This window comes from Aythya fuligula, chromosome 6 (assembly GCF_009819795.1).
Source record: "Aythya fuligula isolate bAytFul2 chromosome 6, bAytFul2.pri, whole genome shotgun sequence".
Taxonomy (NCBI): domain Eukaryota; kingdom Metazoa; phylum Chordata; class Aves; order Anseriformes; family Anatidae; genus Aythya; species Aythya fuligula.
The window spans coordinates 24381632-24407327 of NC_045564.1; the positions used below are offsets into that span (position 1 = coordinate 24381632).

At 45.1% G+C, this 25696-nt stretch overlaps 1 protein-coding gene across 1 annotated transcript in view; it reads left to right on the plus strand.

Annotated features, from left to right (window-relative positions):
* Positions 1–8367: 8367 nt before the first annotated feature.
* The window catches only part of ADCY5 (adenylate cyclase 5), a 213023-nt gene continuing 195694 nt past the window's right edge, over positions 8368–25696 (plus strand). Inside the window, exon 1 of the mRNA XM_032189803.1 lies at positions 8368–9496. Within this exon, the coding sequence (XP_032045694.1) occupies positions 8486–9496 (1011 nt within the window). The 5' untranslated portion in view covers positions 8368–8485. The remainder of the gene's footprint in view (positions 9497–25696) is intronic.

Here is a 25696-nt window from a genome sequence, read left to right on the forward strand (position 1 = left end):
CTCTGTTCGAGTACTGGGGGAAAGCTGCATTTACTATAATCTTCTTTTTATATTTGTCAGAGCTATATTTAAAAAAACAAACTGTATTTTTCAGTAACTCCTTTTGGCTCCGTCAAAAAGTCTGACTGAATATCCCTAGCACTCAGTAATGTGTAACACCTCGGGTGTTCAACACAAGTGGGTCTGGTGTAGGTAGGGAGAGCATAAGAGACAATAACGATCTTTGCTTCTATGTTAAACTTTTTGCAGGCAGTTGTTGACAGTAATCAAGAATACTGTAGCAACATACAACCTCAGAGTGGTTTCTGCCTTCAAAGATGCAACAATTCAAATTCATTTCTGTTAGGCTATGTATTTCTTTGTTCTGGCTATCTGTGAGAAATGTTGCATTATACGTAACGCATTGCTCAGAAGCGTAAACTTCCACCTCTGAACACAACATCTTTTGCTTGTACATGCTGTCGGAGAGGTTAGTGGCAGCATTTCTGAAGAATGTCATCTAAAAGATGCGATTTCATGAGGTACTCAGGTTACTGGATGCTGTGGATGCTTAGCTCCTAAAGTTTGGTTTTGTTTGATTCTGTGCCTACATACAAGACATGGATTCAAGTCTGTAGTTCCACTTTGCAGAAGAAGTAAAGTGTAATAATCCTGCATGAAACAAACTGTTGATGGGAATGGTGTACAGATCTGTAGGAGGTAGCATGAGCACTACAGAGTAGCAGGGAGAGCTGCCAATAGGGATGAAGGTTTGTACAACCAGCCTCTTTACTGAGTAAGCCTTATTACGAAATAGTTAATTGAAAATATTAAATGGCCTTTAGCTTTTCAAAGAAAAAGGAGTTCCTTTTCCTTCTAAAAGAAAAATTAAAGGAAGTTACTTTGATAATTGGAAATCTTGACCAAAAAGTACTTAAGGAAGCCCTATCTTTTGAAGTATGAAATGTTTAGTATATTCAAGAATTCTAGCACTTCAGTTTACAGTGCTTTTTCAAGTTAAGTTTCCATGGAAATCACTGGAAGGTGATCCTGAGTAAGTGCAATTTCCTAATATTGCTGGGGTTTTTCCTAATGCCGACTTTGATCAAATGTGGGGTTTTTTCTTCTCATAAAATAAGAACAAATTTCCCTTTTTCTGTCACTGAAATTGTAATGTGGTATGTGAACTTTATAATAAAAGCATTGATTAGTACTCTCTTTCACAGATCTATAAGTTTTTTTTCCCCACAAACTATTTACTTGGCTTGCATGTTTTCTGTGAGCATAACCAAACTGCTGCAGCAGGTAGTCTTTGGGTTGCGTGCACTAGTTTAGGCAACACTACTTTTGTTCTACCATGCCAGCTTTGACCATGTTAGTCATTACCTTCTTACAGACCAAGGTTCTTAACCAGTGTATAGTTTACAACTGGAATTGTAGAAATGTTCATATTGTAAATTACAGTAAGATGCAGACTACGGTAAATTGTAATTTTTCACAATGTGATGTTTCTATCCAAGTTTTTTTATTTATCACTAGAAAGGTTGGCGTTTGTGTGGACCAATCTGCGGTGTCATTTTAAAACCTGTTTTTCATCTTAAAATTTTCATGAGTATACATCAAATCGTGTGCTTTGATGTATATTTGTTGGTGAAATTTGGGTGAAAACTATATACAGTCATTTTTGTATTTTTTTCTATGTTGTGAAGAATAAAATTGTAATTTTATAAGTCTGATTCACTAAGATTATTATAAGTTAAATGTATTTTTTGTATATTTAGGAATCTGGTATTACCTGGAGCTCTGAAAGGTTAAGCAAAGACTTTTTATGCATGTTTGAAAGATATTTCTACTTGACAATGCGGTGAAATGGTTTGTATGCGAACATACTAGTCTGTGTTTGTTGCCTTGTGAAATTGATTCTGTGTTCTCTGCCTGGATTTGGTCTACTGACCAGTGATACTAATTGCTATAGTCCAAATAAAATAATTCCAAACAAAATCTGCTGTATTGTCACTGTTTAGGGAACAAAAGCAGATGCTTGGCAAATGTGGATTAGGGCTGTGTTTTTATTCATCTGACATAAGCTGTACTTTGCAATTTCAATGTTTTCGGGGGCATGCATGACTTTTCAAGCACAAACAAAAGACACCTTCGTCAATTAATACTGTTACAAGTGCTCTGCTTTTTTCTTTTGAAAGATCATAACATGTTAACTGACTCTGTTAACATTCAAATTTGCAACTTCCTGAAGGATCCTCAATCAAGTGCCAGCTCTTTGTTCTGCTGTTGTTATCTGTACTCTAGGTGGTGATGGTTTTCTACAGAAACAAACTCTTTGGAGTATTCTAAATATAATGGAATGCTTAACTAACGCAACAGAATATTTCAGAGTTGATTTACTAAATATAGTATGTCTGCTACCACAGCAACGTTCTTAGCATTTTTAACACTTCCTGAGAGAGAGATTTACATACTGTGTCGAGATTCCATTAATGCTCATAAATAACAAGTTATAATCCTCTAACAGGAACTGAGTAGCAGTTGCAGAGTGCCTGCCATTATTCTAGGCATATGCTTGTCATAAGATTACACAACTACAATGATTTTTTTGTTTTACTGCAGAAGGGATGAAATAATGTTGTCATAACCAGCATCAGCACATTTTACACATGATAGCTGTGACTTGGTGCTACTGTGTAATTAAAAATTTCTTTGGAATGTAATGCTGTGAAGAGTGGTGCTGAGCTCCATTTGTGTCTTCAAATAACTTTTACTAGTTGTGTTTCCTCTTTGCATTTTGAAAACAGTACGTGAGGAAACAATTTTTGTTGCTGAGAGTAGCGTTAAAAAGTCTGAAAAGGATAAGAATTCTGTGTTCCTAAGTAAATTACCTTTCCAATAGCATTTAAGGCTCATCCTAGAGCACTGGCAGTTCCAAACAAGACCTGAGGGATGAGCTCTGCTGGTGTGTTCGGTATGAAATACAGAGGTGTGAATTTGTGTGATTCAGTTTTATTTGGAATGGACTGAACACATCTAGAGTTGGGAGTGACTGATTGATTCAAGCCACCCGACTGCCTGGACATTCAATATCCAGTGGCTTTTAAATTCTGCTTCCTGTCTCCTAAATGAACGCTCTTCCACACTTGTCAGAATTCTGGTATTGTGGTGTAAGAGAAAGGGTTAAAAGTTTCTGTGGTGGTTTTTGAAGGCTATCCTGAAGCAGTTGAAATTAAAAATTCAGACAAAATTTAAAATGCTTCTAAGCTTGGTCACTGATTTCTAAAACAGTACTTTACTGATTAAAAAATAAAAAGGGATTTATTTTTATTTATGTTTTCACAAATAAAGTTGGGATTAGTATTTTCAGAGGTATGTTCTTCTCTTTGATGTGTGGGCGTTACCGATGTTGACAAGAACATCTTTTGTTAACATATTTAATTTCTCTAGTCTAAAGTAGATGCATGTTATCTCAATCCTGCCCTATAAAAACAAAATTCACAATGGTTAAATACTTGCGTGTCTAGTTATACTTGCCAAAGCACAGACCCTAAGGTCTCATGACAAACTCCTGCTCTTTAGATGAAATTAATTCAGCCTAGTTTGTACAAAGAAATTTGATGTCATACCTAATATGACTTAGAGATGTTTGTACTGGGAAATTCATTATTGGAAGTCTGCAGAGGCTTATGTTGCTGAAATGTGAACACTGAGTTGCATTTTCTCCTGTCTCTTGACTCACTGCTTTAGGCAGTCTGCACAGACTTCTGCAAACCATCTGTAGCTGTTATTTAGGCGCTGTTAAAATATATAAATATCACTTACAGCAAGCCTATGGTAAAAACACACTTTGCAAGTTCAGGTGCTCCAAGTAGAGATTCATAGCTGCTGTGTATTCCCAAATGTATGCCTAACAAAAAAAATAAATAAAACATGCCATTGGGGGATGATGCAGAAAGTGGAGGGCCATCTAGTCAGCTGAATAAAAGGTCACTTTTAAGAAATCAGTTTGTAAGAAATCAGTTTGCTTTCGAGTTAAAGGTCTCTTCAGGTAAAGTACAACGGCCTCTCTCGCTGGATAAAAACAAAAGATACTGAGTGCTGAGCTTCTCTGCTAGATGGCATTCTTGATACAAGTACGAGATGGAAGAAGAGGAGAGGTACTGGATACAGAGCTACTGCTGAGTTTCCAAAAACCATTGCTGGGAAAACTTCAACCATGTCCTCCTTTTTTTCCTTTGGTGTCCTGTAGGTTTTTTTGTTTGTTTGTTTTAATAAAACAAACTCGGGGGGGGGGGGGGGGAGTAGTATTAAATGAAAGTGCTGAGATGCTTCTCTGGTGGTGTGCTGATGACTGGAGTCCTTTTCATTCTGCAATAAGCATTTATTGCATGTTTGTGATTGTGGGGAATAGTGCGCATGGTTTGGGTGCTGTTTTAGTCCTCTGTTCCTGTGTATAAAGTACTTTCAGGAAAACTACTAGACTGGCTATTAAATGTTTCCTTATTCAGCTTTTCTGTGCAATTTAAACTGTTCTAGAAGGTTTTTTCCTCTGATTAGAATATTGCCTTTCTATAGCAACAGAGCTGAATTGGAGAAATGCTCGTATTTAGCTGAATAAAAGTAGTTGGAACAAATATTTACAGATGCATTTGTAAAAGCTATTTACATTGCTCTTCATAGCATGGGAAAGTTGTATCAGTAGGACAAAGACTGCAGAATACAGTATACAGGACTGAATACTATCAAAGCATATAGTAAGGATCAAGTTCACTTGAGAAGGTAGCATTCTTAAATCCTCATGCTGACATGATGATGTTAGTTACAGTGTGCCACTATTTTACTATATGTGCTTACTGGGATTGCCTTACCAGACAGCAAGAGTAGTTGCTCTAACTGTTCTGAAGTTAGAAAAGTAAACCAGCAGAAAAAGCCTTTTTTGCATCTGCATGAAAATGGCTATTGAAAGTAAGGCATCAGGGGTTAGTTTACTTAGCAAGGATTAGAAATTAACAATACTGGCAAAGCTGTACCACAAGTAATCTCTGCAATCCGAAGATAATTGCTTTGTTTTTCAAAAGCACTATCATATCAAAGGATATATGGAAATCTGCTCTAGAAACATAGGTGCGTACAAATGTGGGGCAGACATAAACATTCAAGGGTCAGTGTGTTCCAGTTTCCTGGTGACACATGACTGCAGATCACGCCATAGCTTGCCAGATTTTGAAGAAATAAATCCCTGACAGAAAGATGTAAATATATATACATATATATATGTCTCATTGATGTTAAAAATTATGAGATTCACTTTTTCCTCAGTTCTAAGTTTAAAACTGATCCTTGTTTGCATATTGAACTGTCATTGGAGTCCTATTACATGAATTCTGAAGAATAAAAGTACTGTACAATATACTGACACCTGCCCATTGCAGTATAATTTGGAAAAAATTCTGAACAGAATAGCATCTGTATATTATTATTCAAAACTGTGCTTCATGATGAAAACAGGCTAGGTAAACATTCGTTTTTCCAGCCCATTTACCTATTCCTGACAAAGTACAGTCAACGAGCAGTACCAGCCACATTAGGAAGAAGGGTAGAGGTCTCAGAAATTCCTACAGCTTGAGTCTGTGCTTATCTTCAGACCACCCACAATATGCTGTAATTTCTTGCCCAAATAAATGAGGAGGGGGGCGTACACAGTTAAGATAAAAACATTTGAAACTAAGTTTCATTAGTCATCTTGTACAGAGAACACTTCTTTTCCATACATGGTCTCATTTTCCACCCTTTTATATATAAATGACAACTTGTTCAATTTCAGTTCAATTTCATGTCTCTGTATTGGATTCTCTTATTAGCTCTGGGTTTCAGAGGACTATTTTGGACTATGCCGACATAGTCAGTGGAAGGACCAAGATCATGTTTTATAATGGCTTCCCTAATTTAGGGAGCATAGATAATTTAGAGTTCTGGATTTAACACTTGCATGAGTGACGAAGGCCTCAGAAAGTGAAATGTGCGATGTGTGGTCTGAGGCCAGTAGTTAGATGTTATTCACCCTTCTAAGTAAATAATGCAAAAGAAGAATGCTAATGTTTGTCTACTGCACCTGTTGTAATAATAACAAAGTAAAATATGTTTGTATACTGATCTATGAGGCTACATCTGAAATCAGAATATGTGTGTTGAAGAACCTGCTTTTATGATTGGATGAATAGAACTTGGGAAGGCTGGGCTGGGATGCAAAGTGAAACATTAGCTTTTCTAGATAAGTTTCTCTGCTTCAACATTACACAGTAATGATATTTGTGCTTGTTAATCTCTTTCAACGGGGTGAAAAGCTATAGGTGAGCTCTCTTATTATAATTTGTACCTTAATATTACAATATTGTACTAGTTAGCTTTCTTATACTGCATTTCCAATATATGAGATACTGAAAATCTTAAATACCTACTTCTAGGTGTTCATGTTAATGTATGTGTAGAATCTCTTGCATTTTTTGTGTCACAGCACGTGTGTGTCCTCATTAGTGCCCGATTAAGTCTTCTCTTTGCTTCTAATACAGAATCCTTATTGTTGTCTCAAGTCTACAGGTTCCTTGAAAACTCTCCTCTGACTGCTCCTTTACCTTTCTTTTAACCCACCACTTCAGATCTACCTACCTGTTTTTAAAGTGACAATCTTTAGTCTGAAGACTTTTCTCCCCTCTGGCAAGGATGAAGGTTGAAAGCTAAGGAATTTTTTAAAAATACATCTTTGATGTATTCAGCTTTAACGTCGATTATTGTAACATAAATAAGCAAAACAGTCACTAGGTCAAATAAAATGATGTAATACAGAAAAATGAGTGATGCATTAGAACTGAAATGATCAGGTTCTCTTACCTGTGGCAGTAAACTTGCTGGAGGAGGGGCTGTAGCTCGGGGTGCAGTGAAATTCTGACGGGGACTGAGGCTTCTAGAGGCTGTTGTGGTGTAAAAGCTGAATAGGGTCCTGACTGGGTCCCAGGGGTGAGATGAGGGAACCTCAGCGCTGTCTGTCCCGTTATCTGGAGTGTTGGGGGACACCCCAAAATGGCACCCCAAAGGTGTTATTGACACAAACACCTCCTGTTGGGGAAGGAGGCGTGAGGGCAACCTGTGGCACAGCACCTGGCAGGCCCACGCCACATCAGTGATCATCGCCGTGATAACTGCGTGCAACTTTTTGGGGATGAAACCCCTTTTATCCGCGTGTTTGTGACGGGGGGAAGAGGCCGAGAGGCAGCGCCCCGTCAGGAAGTTGAGGGAGGGGGGGAGCTCAGGCAGCGCCTCGCCCTCCCGCGGCACCCAAAGGGTTAAACCGCCTCCCTTTTCCCCCCCCTCCCTTCTCCCGCGTTCATTGGCGGGCCGGCCGGCGGCGGCGCCCAATGGGAGGCGGCGGCGGCGGGGGGCGCGCCAATGGGGGCCGGCGGGGGGCGGGGCGGGGGCCGGCGCGGCCGGCGCCCGGTTGAATGGGGAGTACAAAGGGGCGCGGGGCGGGCGGGCCGGGCTGTGCCGTGCCCGTCCCCAGCCCGCTCCCCGTCCCGCTCCCCGTCCCCATCGCGGTCCCGGCCGTGCCGCTGCGGGCGGGCGAGCGTGCCGAGCCCTCCCCTCCCTGATTTATTTTTTTTAATTATTTTTCCCATTTTCCTCTTTTTTTTTTTTTTAATTTTATTTTTTATTTTTTTTTATTTTTTATTTTTTTTATTTTTTCTCCCCAGCTCTGCCTGCTGTATGTGCATGAGCACTGCGGCTGCCGCCCGCCCTGCCGTGCCGCCGGGGCTGCTCCGGCCTCGCCTCGCCTCCCAGCGGCGGAGCAGCGCCGCCAGCAGCAGCAGCACCACCACCACCATCACCAGCAGCAGCAGCAGCAGCAGCAGCCGCCTCGGGCAGGCTCCCCCCGGGCAGGGGCAGGGGATGCTCCCGCCGCCCGCCGCGGCCCCGGCAGCCCGAGCCTGAGCCTGAGCCTCGCCGCCTTCCCCGCGGGGCGGCCGCCGCCCGCCCGCCCGCCCCGTGCCCGGCCCCCGGCGGCGGGTGCCCGGGGCCGGCGCGGCGCGGCGAGCTGCCATGCGGCTCCCCCGCCGAGCACCGAGCCCCCCGCGGCCGCCCCGCAGCGGCTGAGGCCGCCCTGCCCTGAGCAGGGGGTCCCCGGGTCCCCTCCGTCACCCCCCCGGTCCCCTCCGTCGCCCCCCGGCCCTTCTCCGCCGCCCCCCGGGTGTGGAAGCAGCGGGGCCGCCGATGGAGCCAGCACTGCCCTGAGGTCCCCCCCCCCCCCCGGGATGCCCCGGCTCTAGGGGACGCTGCGGAGACTTTGGGGTTTTTGGCTTTTTTTTTTTTTTATTTTTGGCACCCCCTCTTTTCACATCGACCTCCCCCATCTTTTTCTTTCTCTTGTTGTGTTTTGGGGTTTTGTCCCCTTCTGGTCGTCCCTTTCGGTGTGGGGGAGCCCCCTGCCCGCTGCCCTTTCTCGCAGGGCATGTCCCGGTCCAACAGCGTCAGCCCCCCGGGCTTCGGTGGCCCCGCGCCCTGGGCGGGCACCGAGCAGCATCGCTCAGCCTGGGGCGAAGCGGAGGCCAGGGCCAATGGCTACTCCTACCCGCCACCCCCGAACCGGTCCTCGGGCAAGAAGGCCTCCCGCATGGCAAGCAGGTGGCGGAGTGAGGAAGACTACGAGCCCCAGGCGAGCCGGAGCCGCGGGGAGAGTGGCTGCAGGATGATGAGCTTTAGGTCCAAATCCGCCTGGCAGGAGCACGGTGACGAAAGCCGACGTCACCGGTCCCGCCACCCGCCTGGTGGTGATTCCCCCGCTGCCCCCAACAATGCCAGCCCCCGGCAGCTGGGGGAGCAGGGGGAGGTACGGCCCCGGTCCGTGGAGCTGGGGCTGGAGGAGAGACGCATCAAGGCCAAGATCGAGGAGCTTGAGGAGGACGACGGGGACGAGGGGGGCTCCGAGGCGGCCTTCTCCATGGGCAGCTGTTGCAGCAGCCTGCTGCAGATCTTCAGGTCCAAGAAGTTCCAGTCAGAGAAACTGGAGCGCCTCTATCAGCGCTACTTCTTCCGACTCAACCAGAGCAGCCTCACCATGCTCATGGCCGTGCTGGTGCTGGTCTGCGTGGTCATGCTGATCTTCCATGCTGTGCACGGCCGCTATGAGGTATCCTATGTCGTGGTGCTCTCTCTGGCCATCCTGCTGATGGTGGTGCTGTGCATGGTGTGCAACCGCAACGACTTCCACCAGGACCACATGTGGTTGGCGTGCTACTCCGTCATCCTGGTCATCCTGGCTGTGCAAGTGGTAGGAGTTCTGCTGGTGTGGCCCAGGAGCGCCTCGGAGGGCATCTGGTGGACCGTCTTCTTCATCTACAGTATCTACACGCTACTGCCCGTGCGGATGAGGGCCGCGGTCATCAGCGGGGTGGTGCTCTCTGCCATCCACCTGGCCGTCTCCCTCAAGATCAACGCGGAGGATAAGTTCCTCCTAAAGCAGGTAGGCGACCCCCCAGCCTGTTTGTTCGTTTGTGCGCTCAGCAGCCCCAACCTGCCCTGGAAGAGCGAGGACGGTGGGTTTGGCTGCCTGTCCCCAGCCCCGAGCAACCTGCCGCTCGGTGGGATGTTGTGCTGTCTGGTGGTACCCTCTACCCTTTTTTTTTTATAGCTGTGTTTCCTCGGTGCTGGTGTCTCTAAGGCTCTGAACGTTTAGGAAACCTGTCCAAGGGGTTTCCAACACCCACTGTAGCGGCACACAGCCGGCTAGCCCCCAGTGCCCTTCAGCTGTGTTTAATGTCAACAGCTCCACACCACATGCACCTGTGGCACGGTGTCCCGCAGGCTGCCGGGTCACCAGGAAACAAACATGTGGAAAGTCTCGTGATTTCTGTCAGGTAGAGGCTATCCTCGTGTGTAACTCCAGGGGCTAAATTCACATCGGCGCAGGGCTGGCTGAGGCGTCGGGGAGCGTGCTCCAAGGAAACGGTGAATAAGCTTTTGGTTTACCAGGAAGGTGTTTGCTCTGAGATGTGCTGGAAATGTCGACGGTGAGGAAGCCCAGAGTTCATGTGCAGCTAGAAAAAAATAAAGATGTATAAAAGCAGGTGATTATTTAGTAGTGATATCATATTTAACTGGAGCAGCTCAGTTCACAGGGACAATAAAACTACTGCTGAACGCATTACGGTGCAATTTTTAATTACCATATCTGTATAAACAACAGCAATACAAGGTGCCGCTCTTCTTTACAAAGCAAAGCAAGTGGCCATGCAGGTCATACACTACCAGCTCAGTAGGCACCGTGGTGATCCCAGAACCAGCGACTGAAAACATGGCAATGTGATAATCACCAGCCATCTAAGGAGCAGGGGTCTGAGCAAGCAGGAACCTGTCACAGCCAGCCTGGATGCTTGTGTGTTTGTTAGCACCAGGAGTTCGGTAGCCTACCGACCTGTCACATCACACAAAATTCAGCCTTGTGCTTGCAACACCTGCCTCGAGCCTGGCTGTGAAGTTGCTTTGAGTTTCACCAATTGCAGTGTCAGGAAAAGTTCTAGGGCTTTTTCCTCCATATCAATAAAACTCCAGTATGCTCAGGCTGTCACTACTTCCCTGTACAAAATATCCCTTGAAATCATTATTGCATTCCCCCCTGCTTGCTCCCTATTCTCTTCTCCCCCTGTCCCTGCCCAGTTAAGCCTGCTCGGACAGTTTCTGGCTTTGTTCTTAGCTTGTTACAGATATTTTTATAAACTGCACATGGCATATTTTTCTTATGCTTGATATAAATGGCTTTTTGTGCATTTCCAGCAGAGCATACGCTGTAAATGGGACTGTTACTGTTTTTCTGCTTGACTTGGAAAAGTTTGCTAATGCCAGAAGTTGCTCACCGCCGCTCTGGTTCCCACAGAGCCTTGTGCATGCTCTTCCCTGCATACACTGAGACTTGTCCTCTTCAGTTCGATATATTCAGAGACTGTGTTCTTACATAGGAAGGCAAAATCATGATGAAGGCAAAAAGACTTAATCTGTTACAAGTTGATTTTTGACAGTAGTGATGAGCATATAAGGTATTGTCACAGTGGAAAGTATCGGTAACTGTATCTTAACGGGACGCAGCCTAAATGATCGACTCCCTCGGTGGAGAATTTGGGATGATTACAGCTCAGGATAGCTAGACTGGCTCCCTCCTCCCAGCACAGCAGGTTTATTTGTAAGAGGCTGAGCACGTGAATAAATGTGAACTTGTTGAAGGTAAAAGCACGGGCAGGAGGGGATGGTGAAGTGTTCATAAATCTGTGTGCCACAGTTGTGTTCCCTTTCGTGCCAAAACTGGGCTTTACTGCAGCTTCAGAAAAGCATTTAGTTGGTGAAGAATATCTTAGGAGTCCTCTCACTTTGTTTTCAAAGATGACGTCTCTCTCCACGTTGTACTTCTTTCTACTTACCCCAAGTGCCAGTCTCTATCTCACTGCGGTCTCCACTGGCACAGCTCTGCTGAATCCAGCGGGGCTGCACAAGGCCAAGAATCAAGATTCCTTGCACATTTGCGTATGAACGTGAGCTGCTATCTCTGGCTGATAGAAAAATCTGTTCCTACAGAGCACATTGCCTCACAGCTACGAGCAGGCCTTTCTCACTGGGGCTGCCTTTGTTGCCATGGAAATGTGGCGCGTTCAGCTCTGCCCCACTGAAGCACGTAAGCCCTATTTTTCCCTTCAGACTCATGTGGGTGAAGGTGGATGAAGGCCGGATAAAATCAAGAGGAGAGGGTTAAGTTGTTTTCAGTGGCTGCACTCTGACAGTCACATCAGCCCGGGTTTTGTGGAGCAGAAGTGGATACGAATGCATCTGTGACTGCGTGACCAGATGGTTCTTTATCCATAGCATTCGCAGGAGAAAGGCTGTTTGGGATGTGCGTCCCCCAGCCTCTTCTTGTCATGGCATTTTAACCATAGTACTTCAGCAAGTTATTCTTTGTGAGGGCTTGTTTTCTTTTAATCTTCTCCCAGTTGCTTCCAAGCAAGGAAAAATCAGACATTTTATAATTCAAATCTCAAGCTGGGTGACTCTTGCATAGACTTCTGCCAGCTTTTACGAGGCTCGGGGAGCCCGTTAAAAGCCTCGCTGCTTCTCTTGAGAAAGATGGTGAAATTCTCAGTTGTCAGTCCCTTTTGGGAGAAAGGCAACTTGTTGGATTCCCTCTCTGAGGATGCACGATTTTATTTGTCTGAATAGCCTTGCTCCTAGCACTCCTGGACTTCTCTGTCACCAGATGTTGTGGTCTGCGGTGATGCTAGTCAGGCTGGTGTCTTTAAAGGCAGAGAGCCCTCCTCATCCGTTGCTTCAGGAAAGGATTAAGGCACACCACTGTTTCTGAATTGGTAAAGTGGCAGGAATAAAGGTAGCTGTGATTGTTCCCTCTCAGCTGAGCTGCTTTTCAACAATTCTGGGGTCAATGGACTTTGAAAGGCAGCTCTGGCTTCTGCCTGCTGACTGGAGGAGTCTGGGGCCTGCCTTTCAAACGAGCAGCCTGAGTACCCCTGGTGAAAGCAGCGGGTGTACGTGGTCCTTCCGTGAGTCTGACTGGGTACAGGCGATGATCCCAACTTCTTGAACTAATGTTAAACTGGAACAAAACACAACGATTAGTGTGAATTATTGCATTACTTTCAAAAGCTATCCCCTGCTGAGTGAGGGGATAAGAAGAAATCGTTTGAGAACTTACCTCCACAGACTGCTGCTGGTAGCAGAGAATACTCAATGTCTGACACTCCTGCAACGACAAATCTTGATCACTTAAAGGTTTTTGTGTACCTGGGATCAATTAATTCCAGAAGGACTGGGTTTGGATTCACTGGGGAGGGGATGACTGCATTTGTCTTCAGCTTTGTGTCCTTGCATTATTTTGGGAAGGATGGGGGTTACAAATGTGTTTCAGTGCACACTGGTCTGTCTTCCCCTCTGTATTCACACTGTATCTTTTTAGACTTTTCCATTTGGTGGTTGTGATACGTTTCTGGGCTCTGGAAGTAGTCAACTCCAAGATTCATGTGAGAAGTAAACGCCAATAAAACTGTCAAATACTTACCTGAGAAGGAAACACACTATTTGTCAATAAATTGTCTTGTATTCACAACAAAGCTAATAATGAGATTTGTTCCGTCTTCCAGAAGAAACAGACCACCTAACTAACCCACAAAATCTGCATGGACACACGGGGGGAACTAGCAGCTTATGGGTGAGCACAGATGCTTCACTGCGGTCATGTGAGTGGACCAGTTGCCCTCAGCACAGCAGGTCTTGAGAAAGCCCTGGCATTTCTGTCAGGCTAGGGGCGAAGGGACAGGGAGTTTCACAACGGAGTTGGTTGGGCTCTGAATCAGAGTTGAAAAGGGATGGGGATGGTGTGTGGGAGGGATGGGGGACCAGGAGTGAAGGATAAGAATGCAATATACAAACATCAAACAAACCTGTGGACTGAGGTTAGATTTATTCCTGTTTTCCCATCCAAACCTGTTCTATTGTAACTTTTTGAGGTTCCTTGTTCAAGGATACAGTTAAGGCTTTGTAGTTTATTAATTCAGTGTGAGTGGGTGACTGTTAAGGTACCACAAAAACAGAAGACTGGGAAAGATGTATAGAAGATTTTTTTGGGTGTGTGTTTTTTGGGTGTTTTTTTTTTTTTTTTGTCTTGTGTCTGTAACCTCACTGAAAGAGAAACTGAAAACCTCAGTTCTCTTTCCTCTCCAAATACTACTGCAAACCTTCTGCAAAGGCTTTCTAATAGCACAGTTGTCTGCAGCTGCCCCAGTACACGGCTCTTGTTTTTGGCACTCCAATTCAAGGCTCCTGATGTTGAGCTCCTTGTTGCTCGGTCCCTTTCCATACGCCTCCATCATAACAACATTACATGAGTACTCCTCATCCTTCACTTCTGAGAACTGTGTATGTGTTGGCCTTCCTCCATGGCAGTCCATGTTAATGATACATGATTGATCCACAGCTGCACAGTGGCTCTCGAAAGTGTGGTGTTTCAGTTTAACCATTTCTAGGAAGATGGTATGAAAATGCGTCTTTTTCCTTTCCCTAGATAAACTGTCACTTCAGCAGAGCTAAAAACATCTTACTGTAATAGGGTATTGACTTCTGGATATCTTCTAGCACCTCGTAAAGATGCTTTTTAGATGCAATTCAAATGGCATTCAATGAGAAGCTAGTGACATAGCAGGAGAAGTAGTACTGCGTGTTCCAACTGAGCTGCAGCATGCGTGAGATATGTAGATAATGACTGATTTTGAGACTAACAGATTCTCAGAAGTGTTACCAAGTCACTGTATTGCATTTTCATTGTCTTCTAGTGGCATTTATTCACAAAGGAGGAGAAATGTGCTACCTGAAATGCAGGTAGATCTGTTTGTCACTTTTTTTTAACAGTTTCATACTGCTCTTTTACTTTTGTTTGCCTGGAAAATAAATTTGAGTAACGCTTATTTAGGATGTGATCTTACCGTGTGCCTCGCAGCACTTAATGTCCTGTTCTGCGTAAACACAGCAGAGCTGCTCGTGCGGGAAGATGTACTCCGGCAGCCCTCACAGCTGAAGGCTGACAGAGCCACGCTTGGACTGAACTCAGTAAAAATTGACCATATGAGGCCTTTAGGTTAGGAAAAAAATGACAACCTGAAACATTCAGTAGCTGTTGCATTGATAATTGCCTTCCCTAGTGTAATTTGCTAACAGAGGTAATTAATTTAATCCCTGAGGTATTGTATATCAATTAGTCTTTATTAGGAATATTGTTGGTATCTCTGGGGAATGACTGTGTTGCTTGAGGTTTATAGAGGCATGTCTGCTTGTCTTATCTTCTAAATTACCGTGTGGTCCTGCCACCTCCTAATCTTCTTCCTGGGCTTCATTCCCCTCCTTCCCACCACCCTGAATTGTTTTTTCATTTCACTGTATCGTTCCCTGACACCCATAACTGCTCACGTAACAGTGTTTACCGAGGGCCATATGTCTAATTTTTCTGCATTCCTGGTAGGTTCGTTGTCTCAGTAAACTGACCCATTCAACTCGTTTTTCTTGGCCCTGTGGTAGCAGTTGCAGTCCCATGGCTGGCCTGGAACTTGCGAGTTGAATACGAAACTCAGTGGGGGAGGATTTGGGTGCCTTGCTGTGCCACGTGCGCTAATGCTGGCAAAAGGCTTGTCCTGCTGAGCATCTGATGGGCTGGAAAAGGCAGGGTGTGCTAATTCTGTTTCCTTCTGGAGAGGCAAAGATGTTTCAGCAAAATGTCAGCAGGTTTCATCGAGGTGCAGGAGGCAGAAGGACGGCTTTGGGTGCTGTAACCCCACAGCGTGGCTGTTGACTTGACCTCACGCATCCTGGGCTGGGGGCTTTGGTTTGAGCCACGCGTGACCCTGTCCTCTGTCACAGACCTGTTGGAGTCAGGACCTTTTATTGATGTGGTCTTTTGTTACTAACTGCATTCAGGTGATTTCTAAATATCCTTACGGTGCTGCTGAGCTCCGGGCTGGAAGAGGTCTGGGACTCTGCCCAGCTGCAATGTGAACTTTGGGCACCAGACAGCTCTCCAAATGCGCTCTCTCTCTCAGTTTGGGTTTGATTAGCTAATCTTTCAGTCATGCACCACAGCTCCCTTGGAATCTTTTAGGAAAACTGAAACATTTGCTAACTTTTTTGGCCGTTTCAGTAGTGGGAACAGTTACGGTCTTTTGGGAATAGCTGGGTTTGTTTTTGCATTTTGGTAGTGGGTATTACTCTCATCCTCTCATCAAACCAAAAGACCTTTCCTTCTGTCCTGGCACAAGATACAATGAAAAAAATCTTCAGCAGCAGCTGAAACATCGAGAGGAAAAAAATCAAAATTATTTTGACAGCAGCTTCCATGTGTGTGGTAAAGTGGTCTACCCTATAGAAGTTGGTTGCTTCTGAGTGAGAACCTGTGCTTTGAAATGTGCCTGTCCTCTTTTTTTTTTTCATTTTTTTTCTTTCTTTCTTTCTTTTTTTTTTTTTTTTTTTTTGTTCACTGTGCAGGTGGGTGCGGTTCAGAGAAAATACCCGCTTTTGTTTGGGGAGGTGGAAGACAGGGCTCCAAGTTTTGTTACCCTTGGGCAAGGTTTATCTTGCCGTCTGCTTTATACTGTAGGATTTACATGGCACCTTGCAAGGATAATATGTACCCAGAAAACGCAGTGCAGACGGAGCTAGAGCGCAGCAGTCTCCCCCCAGCCTTATAGCTGCTCCGAGATTTCAGGATGTGTTATATGGCTTTTTTTCATGGCCTGCAGTGGTAGGATAGTGACAACGTGTGTGTTTGTGAGGAATGCAAAAATTCACAGCTTCTGGGAAGTGGGTGGGGTTCCTGTGTAGCTGCTGAGTGACTTTTTTTCATCTCCTGTGAGTCCTGGGTTTTGATGTGGGATGCACTCAGTGTTAGCTCCTTTACTCCTTCTGAAGTCTAGCCTAGCGATCCTAGCTTGTGATATCTTGCATCCAGGGGATGCTCTTTCTTCTTTTTGTTTTTAAATTGATGATACTTTAAGAAAAACCTTTTTTGTCTTTACCCGAGATGTATCCTCCTCCTGCCAGGAGTTTAAATTGATTCATTATTATGGAGTCCTTAGGCTAGGTAAAAACCCAAGGGGAAATCTCATGTGAATGAAAAAACACAACCCCAAAGATATTAAAAAGGATAATCTAGTTATGAGGGGGTGTGAGAAAGAGACAAGAATTTTATTATTTGTCTCCTGACCTCCAAGATGTTCTCACCTTATCGTAGAAAAGCTTGAGGTTTCAAGTACTTAACGAGATCACACAAAAAAACGGCTGTCAGGCCAAGACAAGAGGCAAAATGCTTTTTAGCACCTGCGACTGGACCACTCCCAAGAAAATCTGTACTTGATGTTTTATGATGTTGACAAGCTGCCAGCCTCACTGCTGGCAGGTAGAGGAATGGCATTGCTGATCAGATCTGCAGCAGAACCTAGCATGGGTTGGTCTTGGTCTGATACTGGGAGCAGTGGACTGAGCACAATTTAAAGCTCTGCCTTTAGCTTCTGGTTTCCAGCTTGCGTTTGATGATGTGGGAAGCCCTTCTTTCTTCAAAAGCCTGGTGGTTAGACAAGTTTGAGAACTGTTTCAGCCAGACGCATTTAGTTTTGCACTGCAAAGGTGATGCATTTACAAGTGAATTTAGAAGAAGTCATGGGCAGCTTTGGCATCACCGACAGTATCACTCCTAGTGCCAGGCTTGACTTCTGATGAAGAGTAGGATTTTCCTTTCAATGTTAGCTGTAGAATGCTTTGTTGTATCGTCATGCTTCGTTCTGCAAATAAAATGTTTGTGTGTGCTTCTCTTCATATCCATCGTAAGTGATTAATGCAATTGCGATGCATCTTTTGCTCTCTTCCCTAGACATCAAGAACACAAATCACGTTTGTGTGTTTAAGATGTTATTTGGACTGTCTGTAGTAAATAGCATCAGGCAAATCCAGTGTGCACTGTATGGTCAAAGTTTTATGCAGCAGGAGAAGCCAGAAGAGAAGTGTGTTTCAAAGCATCCTCAGTCCTGCTCTGGTTTTCCTCCCTGTCGCCTTTAGCCAGACCGATTCTTCTGCAGTTCGATGGCTTTTCAGGCGAAATGCTGAACTTTCGCATCTCTTCATGAAATGTTTTACGCATCCATGCAACGCCTATAAAAGTTTTTACTGCGAATTGGGCTTTTATGGCACTGCAGTGCTTAGCTGCCATGCTCCCTCCTCCTGGGAAACTTTACTTCTGGGGAGTTGAGTTGAGGATTAAAGCTGCATTACTGATTTAGCATACACATTCCACTAGTATCAGAGTGCATCTTTGTAGACAGTAAACAAAGGACTGTGCTGATGCAACAGAGGAGGAATATAAATGCAGAAAGTTGCTCTTCCCCCCCCCCCCCCCCCCCCCCGACATTAGAAATTGATCTCTTAAAGCAGCAAATTATGCAAACTGTTTATTCCTTAAACGCGTTTGCAGCTTGTATAAGACATTCTGTCTCACTTCATAGTCAAAAGAAAAGGCTATGACATTGCTTGCAAGAATCTGTCATAAAACATCTCTAATACAGACAGTTCCCTGGCTGCATTCTCCCCTTCAGAAAAAGCCGTGGCTCCTTCCCTTTATTCCCTTCTCTAGACTAAATGTTACTAGCACTGATTTCTGTGTACCTCAGACACTGGAAACTGAATTCTTAGAGCTAGCACTGTGGTAAGGGACTACTCAAATCAGTATTTCTAAAAACAGTAGTTTGCCAGTCAGCCCACAGATGACAGAGCTGCTCAGACATGCTTGCTGAGTGATGAATTCTTTCCATTTGCTGGGAGGTACCCGACAGCAGCTTTGTCTGTGTTCTTGCTTAATGTATGGGGATTTATGCACAGAATTACACAAATGGGTGGACCAAGGAATACATTATTAATGAAGATGTTTCCAACTGAATGGGATTGCTTTTTTTTTTTCAGGCAGGTGGTTACTAGTAATCTCACAGAGGAAAGGAAACGATGCTGTGTGGTGCCTGCAAAGGAAGATGCTATGCAGTGCGGTGGGAGACTGTGTAATTAAAATGTCATTCTAGCTCTTTAAAAGCTAACTGCAGTATTTAAAACCGTTAAGCAGGAGGGAGGTTACTAGTGTGGGAATGGCTTTTCTGCAGTGAGCTCGCTGATGGTGAGGCCAGGAAGGACTACTGATGGCTCTTAGTGCAGCTCGGTGACTGATTCTTCTCTTACGCTTACTGACTTTGTTCAGATGGCATGGAAAATCGTTTTAATGCAGAACGCACAGTATTTGCCAGCTGAAAAAGGAATCAGCAAGTCTCTGAACTGAAGGTGAACCGAACCTCTGCTTCCCCCACCTTAGTAGGACAGGTTTATAACGCCCTGTGGTGGAACATACTGGGGGGATTTTCCTGCTTTAGGTGGCATCGCCTGCCTGAAACATAACACAGATGGTCGTGTTAGTTTGTGAAAGGGCTCTGACATCATGCCCAGATTTCATACTGGGTAATTACGTTCTTGCCTTTGTAACTGTTGTTGAATATGGCATTTTTCTTTGTTCCATTTCTGTTCTTGACTCTTTAACAGTACATGAAAGCACCGTCACGTAGCTACTGCTCATATGTGGGGTTTACTACTGTATCTGAGAAATTTGCAGGGTTGTTGAAAAGCCAGAATAAAATGAGGGACTAGAGCTCAGGCTTGTGTCTTCTTAGTCATGTTAGTGTGCTGGAGCAAGTGCCATCCCACTGCTATGACAGATGCACTGACAGTTTTTGAAAGCTGCAGAACTGGAGATGATATGGTTGAAGGATGCCTCTGGAGGTCAGCTACACCATCCCAATCCACCAAGACAAGACTAAGTCAGCCTAAACTGCTTGTGACAGGTACTAATCACATATTCATCCAAAAACCACCCATCCTTTTTATCCACGCTTCTTGGAGTCACGAAGGTGCTGATATGCTTTTTTGTTTTTGTGCCTGTTTTAAGCAAACAAGCATGCACAGCCCTGCGTAGGATTTGATGAGCAGGTTGTAGAGATGCCCATGACCGTAACTCTGTGTCTGCTCTTAGCTGAAACTGGCTCTTAGCTTTCTTGTTTCACTTTCTTTAGTTCCCACCCCACCCCAAGCCTGCTGCTCTCTCTCTTTGTCACAAATGGTACATGTTTATGACATCTGGCACATAAATGTGGTGGTCCTGAAAGTGCTGCAGTGCCAGCAAAAACCTTGATGCTCAGCTCCTCTCACAGGTGGCTTCCCTTTCATCCTGTAGTCCTCCTCAGCTGGGGGAGCAGGCATCCTTAGTTAACTATGTTCCTGACCTGTTAGCACTTCAGGGCTGCTTCAGGGGCTCTTAGGAGTGTGTGCCTTTTGCAGCCACAGTCGAAATGGCTGTGAACACATACTTGAGGAAGTATTTCCTGAAAATGTTTTCATCTCTCATTGGTTAAAGTTTGGAGACTGCAATTTTCCCTTCTAAACTAATGTAGATAATGATTATCTGGCTGTAGTCATGACACTGAAGGTTTGTCCAAGTAGTGATGCCCCGGAAAAGTAGCTGTAGGTGGATTAGTTAAGCCACAAAAAAAATACTACATAGAAACTGTTGTCCACTGCTGAAATCACCTTATTCAACTACTGTAGATGCAAATGGACCCAGTTAATTTAATTCACTTCCAGAGGGAATGCAAACTAAATAAAGTCACGCTCATTAAGAGGAGTGTTCACACAGGTTTAAATAATCTTCTTCAATTTATTTTGATGAACTTTTCTGAGCAGACAAATCTTTACCATAATTTCTCCAGGGTAAGACCGGAGCTTGTATAAGACAGGAGTTCTTAATAGTATTGGCTTAGAAAAGGGAATATATGAGTGGTTAGAAGAGTGTCGCCCTCTCTGCTTGCCCCTTGGTGTGCGATTCCAGGTTGCTAAACCATGAAGTGGCAGCCGGTGATGCTGTTCTGGGTCCCACTTTGGAGAAGTTCCCCTGGTTTCCATGAGCTCTTCCTCTGTTTAAGCGACTTACAGCCCTGCATGCACTGTTCACCCAGTGCCTTGCTGTGTATCTGCTACGTGTAAAACCTCAGGGGCTGACAGCCCCCCCGCCAAACCTGGGGATGGGTGGAGAAGTGTCATACTCCATTCAGGTGGGTAGCATGGTAACTTTGGCTTGGTGGCCAGTGGGTCAGGACGGAGTGGGAGGAAGTAAAAAAAAAAAAAAATTGGAAAAAAAATTGACATTGTCCTTTCAGTGGAGAGGAAAAAGCCTGAAAGGTGCCTTCTGCACGAGCAGGGGTCTTAGGTAGAGCTGCAGTTTCCTGGGCTGAGTTAAAGAGCTTTTGAAGCTTAATGGCCAGGCTACCTCCTCCCTCCCTCTGTTACTGCCTGTTGCTGCCAGATCTAATAGGAATCTTACCTCTGTTCTAACCATACCCTAAATCCTTATTGCCTTGTCTAGTTTGTATTTAGCACCAGAAGAAATGAATGAGAATCTAAATGTGTTCTGCCAGCCACCAAAAATACCTTTTTCCCTCTGGCTGCTTGGGAATTGCCTTAAACTCCCCTCAGGGCTTTTCTGTATGAAGGGACAGCTGGCGTAGAACAATAGTGACTGATTTACACTGATCAGTCTTCACCTTTCTGAAAGGCATCTGCCTTACACCAGCCACCCTGCCGTGCACACCTTTCAGAGGGGTGCTGGTGGGAGATGTCTGCAGTGTCTCCAGTCTCTCCCCGGCCTGACTCCTTTGTAGGTCCCAGGGAAAAACAATAATAAAAAAATAAAAAGGAAAGAAGAAACACTGTAAAAACTTAGTGGTGAGAGGTGCGTTTTCCTCTTCTTCACCCACGTGGTAAAGGATTACTGAGATTTGGGTCTTGCAGAGTTTTGGTTGCATGTCCTGTAGCAGCAGTGCTTGACAAAAAGACTGTCAAACTCAGTAACTGAGACATTTTTGCCCCCATCCTAGTTTCAGCCCAACTCAGCTGAACTTTGTTTAGTCCATTGTTTACTTAATTTAGTCCACTACCTCCACTAAAATAGTCTGGGAGGTGCACATATGCACCTGAGCTGGCGGAATGGCAGCTGGGCATCATGTAGTGAGAAAGTGATGTCAAGGAGCCAGGAGCAGACACAGATGCAGCTGAAGGAGGCTGAGAACAACTGGTTGAAAGCTTCCTCTTCAGTCTCTAATAAATTTCAGTGGATAATTTTATGGAAAAAAAAAAAAAAAGACTCTGCTCCAATTCCCTCCATTTTGCTTTGGTAGGAATCGAGTGTGTGGTTGAGAGCATGACCCAACAAGCACTGTTTTGGAAGCCTCACCTCCAGCATGGGATTAGAGTAGTGCCTGCTCCCTTGCATTTCATGTGAGGGCAATTAGTGCACGTGCATGGCAATTAGTGCTGCAAATGAAGTCTACACTGCTGTATTCTGCCTCTTTAATGGCTTGCTTTCCTCCTCTGCCAAAAGAGCAACCAGGCAGTCTCAAAGGAACCTGCTGCCTTCTGATACTTAATTTGCTTCAGGCTTACCTTGGCATCTGTCTCTTTCTTCTGCTGCCCAGCCTAGCCCACCTGCCTGTTCCTGCTATCAGAGCTGGAGAGAAGCACTACATGTTTCTGGAAAATCAGGCTGTGACTTGCACACCATGCTGCAGTCCTCCAGCCCTGTCTCTCCCTGGCGTGCTTTGTCATTCCCCATTTCTGGCCTGTTCTCAGCACAACGCTGGGGTGGTTTCTGATGAGCTCCACTGGAAGTGGCATCACTGAGCAGACAAACATGCAGGTGGGAAGTTGCAGAGCAATTTGCCTCTTTTTCTTCTAGGTATCATGGTGAGAAAGACCTTAAATTACACGTGGCATGCAGTGTTCATTCGTGACAACATGTTACTGACTGAAGTGTACGTATCCTACAGTATAGCTGGATCATGTACAAACTCTATCTGTATATCCATCTGTGTCTTAACTGGAATATTAAGTGCTCCAAAAAAGTTTTAAAACAAGAAGCTGGATGGGAAAAGGTCTGGCAAATAAACATGTGGATGGGTACTCACCAACTATAGGAAAAACTGAGGGTTAAAATACTAGAAGAGACCTCTCCAGCTGCTGACAGTGGGAGGAGGGTATGGGAGCACAGGTGGAGCACGTTAATTTAATCAGGGTGTTTTGGTGTAGGCCTCCTTGTATGGCTTTCCTTATTGCAGCAGAGCACCTTGCAACATGGACCACACATGCAGGTTTGTTTTCTGAATGCCTTACAAGCAATATCTGCACAGTGACTCCTAACATGTCTCTTAATAGGGAGCTGGTAGTTTATGAAACATTTTTTAGGTGGAAGCAGTTTTTTCACAGGGCAGGATTGCTCTTTGGTAGGAGTATGGAATAATCAGCTTTACTCTTGAGTGAGTGCTGTGGGCAAGAAGGAAAAGGTTGGCGTTAGTCCCTCCAAAAGAAAAATTACCTCAGAGGACCCCTCCACTGAGGATGGCACACTGGGCTAATGGTGCTGCCTTGGGAGCCTTTTTCTTCTGCTCCACAGATCATGGAGACAGCTCAAGTGTGGGCCAGTGTTTCTTTCTAAGTAGAACTTGCCTGCACAGGACAACAGGCAAGCTGGTGCTTTCTAGATAATGCGGGTCAAGTGCTGCTCTGCTGAGGAGATGGGGAGGATTTTATTTAGCTAGTGGTAATACACAAGTTATTTCCTAACCCTCTTGTGCTGAGAACTTGCACTGTTTTTTCTGTTGTTTCTTTAACAGAAGTGTGAATCAAGCCATGATTTTATGTCCTCAGGACCAGTGGCTCAGGTGATTAAGGGCGGGGAGCTCACAAGGGTGTGCAGGCCCCATCACTGTGGCTGCCCTCCAAAACTCCTGAAAAGCAGCTGCCAGAGGCACCCGGTGACTTTTGGGAGCAATGGGGACAGGCAGACAGAAACTGTGTATAGACAGGACTGTATATCCCTGCTCTATGAAGTCGTGAACATATGGAGCAGACAGTTGTTTGGGAGGTCTTGGTGGGTGGAATATTAACCACGGTGAAAACAATACCAGAGGAGCACATGCATCCACCCTGGCACTTTGCATGCATGTCGTCATGGAATTTCCAAAGAGGGCCCTAAACAAAACTGCATTATAGGGGAACAATAACGCATTGTCAGGAGTGGCTGAGGATGCTGGGCTGGCACCTCTTTCCGTAACTGTGCCCTAAACTGGTTCTTGTTCACAGTGTTTCTGGAGCTGTTGCATGCACAGCTGTATGTTCATGGCTTCGGGCCTGATCTAAGGTTTGTGTTCAGGTTTGATCAAGGTTTGACCAGCCCCTTGAGCAGGCAGAACCCCCTCAAAGCTGGGGTGCTCAAGGAGCATGGCAAGAATAGTGATCTGATCCTCCTGGATGGGCATCTGTCTCAATCATAGTGGGGACATTGTACCATGTCAGAGTGGGTTTTAATACATGTGGAGTGTCTGATACTTGTCATGGTGAACCCATGGGATAGCAGGCTTGACCCAGATAGTTTTACAGCACAAAAGAAATGCTTATGGTTTCCTGGGGTCCTTTCCAGTCTCAATATCTGGGGAGGAGGATACGGTCTGAAGAAGTGATCGTCTTGAATTGGTTAACCTGCCAGTGTCCCTGACTGCTCTTTAATGTAGTGCCTAGGCACTCAACATGGGATGCCTCAGGCATCTGGAAGCTGAGTTAGGTACAGGCTCCTAAGTGGGTCTTGTGTGATTAGCTTTCTAAAATCACCCTAAACCACGTTTTTCATTGACCAAGCAGTGTGAGAGCTTCCTCGTGCCTCAAGTCACTTCTACAGAATAAATAACAGTCTTGTGGATTTCTTTATTTGGTCAAGCTTTCAGAGGTAGCTGCTCTTGAATGGCATAAGCTGCCTGACCAATCTCACGTACCCCAGCAGGCCGATTACTTATGTGATCAGCAGTGCAAACAGGTGTGGTAATGCAGAAAGGATCCTCACAGAGCCTTTGGCTAGACTCTGAACAGCACACTTGTGCTGGGAAGGAAAGATAGAGTATATTCAGAGGCTAGGTGTCTGTCAGGTTTTGTTAAAACACATAAATATTCCAAATGGGAATACAGCTTTGAATTTGAATGCTCAGAGAGCAAAAGTGAACAAGCTCCTTGTAAAAATGCTTTGTGTGTTGGCCTGAAGAGGAAGGGCATGGTCTGTGTTGTGCAGATGAAAGGCAAGCACCGAGGGATGCTAACGGTTGGGTTCCAGCTTCTTTGTTGAACAGGTTACAGCTTCTTTATTGAATTCTGTGCTCGCAGTCCTGCCTGCCTGTTTTCTTTGCTTCTCCACATGCCTTTTGCACCAGCCACAGCAAGAGAATGGTGTTGGCAGTGTGGTGTTGAGAGAAGGTGGGCTGTTCTGTGGGATCTGGGGAGTTAGTCTGCAGGACCTTGGGGAGGGTTGGACTGAAAATGGACTGTGAAGGAGAGCCTGTGTGTGAGGAGAGAGCAGGCAAGGTGACAGAGGTGTCTTGTGGGCCCCTAGGGAGGTGGTGGGGACAGAAGGCTGGAAATAAAACCAGGAAGATCAGTGGGATGGGGCCTGGAGATGAGGAGAGGCAGCTGTGAGACATCACTTGCGGTTGTTATTTTTTGGTGTAAATTTGTTGTTATTTTGAAAGCTTTAGATCTGTACCAGTATTGTTACAGAGGCCAGACCAACCACTTCTTAAATTTTCTCCTCTCTCTTGAACAAAGAAAACATTACAAAGAACTTGCAATTAAAATGAATTGTGAAGTGTTATTTGGTGCCTGCTGAGCAAAATATCATGAGCTAGCTGAATTAGCAGTCTGGGAGTGTGCTGTGTAGGATGCAGTGAAGCACAGAGCCTCGGCTGTAGCAAAGAGATGGGGCATCAAATGCTCCAAGTTCGCCCAGGCTTTGCTGCTGCCTTGGAAGTGGATATATGGCAACAGGCTGGTAGGTAATGGTTGCTTAGAAGTGGCTGAAGGGGACTGCAAAGAAGAGGGGGAGGAGAGAACAAGGGGTTGAAAGAAGTAAAGACAGACTCTGAAGGTGAGACCCAGAATATCTTGCCATGTATCTTACATAGGGGATAACGCTTTACTTAAGTTTTTTGGTGTGTACATGTTGGTCCCCTCT